The 5,422-nt window shown below is 28.2% G+C and overlaps 1 protein-coding gene across 1 annotated transcript in view; it reads right to left on the bottom strand.

Moving 5' to 3' along the window:
* Nucleotides 1-1,199: 1,199 nt before the first annotated feature.
* The window catches only part of si:ch211-212o1.2 (uncharacterized protein LOC492735 homolog), a 94,320-nt gene continuing 90,097 nt past the window's right edge, over nt 1,200-5,422 (bottom strand). Inside the window, 1 exon segment of the mRNA XM_034205915.1 lies at nt 1,200-1,324. Coding sequence (XP_034061806.1) covers nt 1,200-1,324 — 125 coding nt within the window.

Below are 5,422 nucleotides of genomic sequence, written 5' to 3'. Positions count from 1 at the left end.
TACACATCTTGCTTTCTCTTTCATTTGCATCAGAAAGCCAAATAAACTAAATCCTTCTTAACAATGACTTATCACTAAACTCATCTGGATTGTTGTGAAAAACAGCGTATGATTAAACTTAGTTACAACTCCAAGTATTTTACTAATTAGTTTTTATAAGGATTGGAGAATTATCAACATTTTATCAAAATCACAAAATGTACTACAATATTTCAATATTCAAATCGCAGTCATCACAATATATTTTAAAGACTATATATGCTTAAATCCCATTTTGATTGAAGCTGTGTGGTGCTACAGAGATATCTCAGCATAAAAATGTTATTATACAGACTTAACAAAGGATAATTGTTTGGTACAGATCACTGATTAAAGACTTGTCATGATCAATGATCAATGATCAATGATCAATCCCTTCAATATTGTGAATAATATCGTAAATACAATATCAGTCAAAATTAGTCATTTTCTCCAAATTGTGCAGCCCTAGTTTTATGCGGTACATATTTCTATGTAAAAGCTTTGTACAACTTTTTAGAAGTGTATTCCTAAAGCTACAAGAAAAAACTGACCTGCTGCGTGCTGTAGCGAAAGACCAATGAGAGATGTTAGCATAAGAAAAGTATTGCAATTTGAAAAGACAGTAATGTAAAAAACTAACCAAAACTGGACAACCTGATTTTTTTGTGTGAGTGAGATATTTATAATATGGCTGTACATTTTGAAGGAAGCTACTGTATGTATTTTATGTGTTGTTTTTCATCTTAATCCTCCAAAAGTCATATCTTGCTGTGGAGATCATCAAGCACAGGCACAACATGTTTCATCTAACGCACACAATCATCAGTTTCACCTTCCCGTGTGAAAAGAAACAGCCGGGAGAGATGTTTCTAAAACTGACAAAAACCAGACAAGGAATCAAACGTGTGTGGTTGTCACTCCTGGAGAGCCCAACCTCCCTTCCCCTACACCTCATTGGATAAACAGGACCACTAGCTGATTGGCTCTGACAGCAGAGCTATAATCACCTTGTATGTTGAAAGCTTATTACACTACACACTCCAGCACATACAGTAATTTTCCAATCCATCTTTGATGTTTCTTTTTCCTGCAAAAAGTTTCCTTGAATGTTTGCTCTTAAGCAAAAGAAGCATGAGCTAAATGTATGTGTGTGTTTTTTCCCACGTCCATCCCCGTCTTTATCTGTCGGTCTTCTTGGCCCACGCCAGGTCATCTGATCTCGGTCTGTGGCCTGTGAATCCTTTGATCAGTTGCTCCATCCGTCTCCAAAAGCCCAGCTGGTCCAGTGGAAAGTTGCACCAACCTGGGGTGTGAGGAAACATGAAGAAAAAGACAGAAAATGGATGTAGGATAATAGAGGGAGGAAGTTGAAATGGGGAGAGAAGTACACAAAAAAGCTAAGGAAGGAACACTGAGTCTGGAATAAAGTGGTTCATTTATGGCAGGGGTGGGGAACCTCCGGCCTCCGGGCCGTATTCGGTCCGCGAAACCATTTGATAAGGCCCTCAAGGTTATGGAAGCCTGTTTGCGCCACAGGAAAAAAAAAAATCCTGTAAGTCATTATAATGACTTAGCTATCTCATTATATTGACTTAGTTATCTCATTATATTGACTTAGTTATCTCATTATATTGACTTAGCTATCTCATTATATTGACTTAGTTATCTCATTATATTGACTTAGCTATCTCATTATATTGACTTAGTTATCTCATTATATTGACTTAGTTATCTCATTATATTGACTTAGCTATCTCATTATATTGACTTAGTTATCTCATTATATTGACTTAGCTATCTCATTATATTGACTTAGCTATCTCATTATATTGACTTAGTTATCTCATTATATTGACTTAGCTATCTCATTATATTGACTTAGCTATCTCATTATATTGACTTAATATCTCATTATATTGACTTAATATCTCATTATATTGACTTAATATCTCATTATATTGACTTAGCTATCTCATTATATTGATTTAATATCTCATTATATTGACTTACTCTCTCATTATATTGACTTAGTTATCTCATTATATTGACTTAATATCTCATTATATTGACTTAGCTATCTCATTATATTGACTTACTCTCTCATTATATTGACTTAATATCTCATTATATTGACTTACTATCTCATTATATTGACTTAATATCTCATTATATTGACTTAGCTATCTCATTATATTGATTTAATATCTCATTATATTGACTTACTCTCTCATTATATTGACTTAATATCTCATTATATTGACTTACTCTCTCATTAAATTGACTTAATATCTCATTATATTGACTTAGCTATCTCATTATATTGACTTACTCTCTCATTATATTGACTTAATATCTCATTATATTGACTTACTCTCTCATTATATTGACTTAATATCTCATTATATTGACTTACTCTCTCATTATATTGATTTAATATCTCATTATATTGACTTAGTTATCTCATTATATTGATTTAATATCTCATTATATTGACTTAGCTTATATTGACTTTCTCTCTCATTATATTGACTTAGCTTATATTGACTTACTCTCTCATTATATTGACTTAGTTATCTCATTATATTGATTTAATATCTCATTATATTGACTTACTCTCTCATTAAATTGACTTAATATCTCATTATATTGACTTAGCTATCTCATTATATTGATTTAATATCTCATTATATTGACTTACTCTCTCATTATATTGACTTAATATCTCATTATATTGACTTACTCTCTCATTAAATTGACTTAATATCTCATTATATTGACTTAGCTATCTCATTATATTGACTTACTCTCTCATTATATTGACTTAATATCTCATTATATTGACTTACTCTCTCATTAAATTGACTTAATATCTCATTATATTGACTTACTCTCTCATTATATTGATTTAATATCTCATTATATTGACTTAGTTATCTCATTATATTTATTTAATATCTCATTATATTGACTTAGCTTATATTGACTTTCTCTCTCATTATATTGACTTAGTTATCTCATTATATTGACTTAGCTATCTCATTATATTGACTTAGTTATCTCATTATATTGATTTAATATCTCATTATATTGACTTAGTTATCTCATTATATTGATTTAATATCTCATTATATTGACTTAGCTCTCTCATTATATTGACTTAGCTTATATTGACTTACTCTCTCATTATATTGACTTACTCTCTCATTATATTGACTTAATATCTCATTATATTGACTTAGCTATATCATTATATTGACTTAGTTATCTCATTATATTGACTTAATATCTCATTATATTGACTTACTCTCTCATTATATTGACTTACTCTCTCATTATATTGACTTAGCTATCTCATTATATTGACTTACTCTCTCATTATATTGACTTAGCTATCTCATTATATTGACTTAGCTATCTCATTATATTGACTTACTATCTCATTATATTGACTTAATATCTCATTATATTGACTTAGCTATCTCATTATATTGACTTACTATCTCATTATATTGACTTAGCTATCTCATTATATTGACTTACTATCTCATTATATTGACTTAGCTATCTCATTTTATTGACTTGAATATCTCATTATATTGACTTACTATCTCATTATATTGACTTAGCTATCTCATTATATTGACTTAGTTATCTCATTATATTGACTTGGCTATCTCATTATATTGACTTAGGTATCACATTATATTGATTTAATATCTCATTATATTGACTTAGCTCTCTCATTATATTGACTTACTCTCTCATTATATTGACTTACTCTCTCATTATATTGACTTAGTTATCTCATTATATTGACTTAATATCTCATTATATTGACTTACTCTCTCATTATATTGACTTGGCTATCTCATTATATTGACTTACTCTCTCATTATATTGACTTAGTTATCTCATTATATTGACTTACTCTCTCATTATATTGACTTAGTTATCTCATTATATTGATTTAATATCTCATTATATTGACTTAGTTATCTCATTATATTGATTTAATATCTCATTATATTGACTTAGCTCTCTCATTATATTGACTTAGCTATCTCATTATATTGACTTGGCTATCTCATTATATTGACTTAGCTATCTCATTATATTGACTTGGCTATCTCATTATATTGACTTAGCTCTCTCATTATATTGACTTAATATCTCATTATATTGACTTAGCTATCACATTATATTGATTTAATATCTCATTATATTGACTTAGCTCTCTCATTATATTGACTTAATATCTCATTATATTGACTTAATATCTCATTATATTGACTTACTCTCTCATTATATTGACTTACTATCTCATTATATTGACTTACTATCTCATTATATTGACTTAGTTATCTCATTATATTGACTTAATATCTCATTATATTGACTTAATATCTCATTATATTGACTTACTCTCTCATTATATTGACTTAGCTATCTCATTATATTGACTTTCTCTCTCATTATATTGACTTAGCTATATCATTATATTGACTTATTATCTCATTATATTGACTTAGTTATCTCATTATATTGACTTAATATCTCATTATATTGACTTACTCTCTCATTATATTGACTTAGCTATCTCATTATATTGACTTTCTCTCTCATTATATTGACTTAGCTATATCATTATATTGACTTATTATCTCATTATATTGACTTAGTTATCTCATTATATTGACTTACTCTCTCATTATATTGACTTAGCTATCTCATTATATTGACTTTCTCTCTCATTATATTGACTTAGCTATATCATTATATTGACTTAGTTATCTCATTATATTGACTTAATATCTCATTATATTGACTTAGTTATCTCATTATATTGACTTAATATCTCATTATATTGACTTAATATCTCATTATATTGACTTACTATCTCATTATATTGACTTAGCTATCTCATTATATTGACTTACTATCTCATTATATTGACTTGCTCTCTCATTATATTGACTTATTATCTCATTATATTGACTTAGTTATCTCATTATATTGACTTAATATCTCATTATATTGACTTAATATCTCATTATATTGACTTACTCTCTCATTATATTGACTTAGCTATCTCATTATATTGACTTTCTCTCTCATTATATTGACTTAGCTATATCATTATATTGACTTAGTTATCTCATTATATTGACTTAATATCTCATTATATTGACTTACTCTCTCATTATATTGACTTAGCTATCTCATTATATTGACTTACTATCTCATTATATTGACTTAGCTATCTCATTATATTGACTTACTCTCTCATTATATTGACTTAGCTATCTCATTATATTGACTTACTCTCTCATTATATTGACTTAGCTATCTCATTATATTGACTTACTATCTCATTATATTGACTTAATATCATTATATTGAC

Source organism: Gymnodraco acuticeps, unplaced genomic scaffold (genome assembly GCF_902827175.1).
Source record: "Gymnodraco acuticeps unplaced genomic scaffold, fGymAcu1.1, whole genome shotgun sequence".
In the NCBI taxonomy this organism is placed as follows: domain Eukaryota; kingdom Metazoa; phylum Chordata; class Actinopteri; order Perciformes; family Bathydraconidae; genus Gymnodraco; species Gymnodraco acuticeps.
This window is presented reverse-complemented; position numbering and strand designations above follow the sequence as displayed.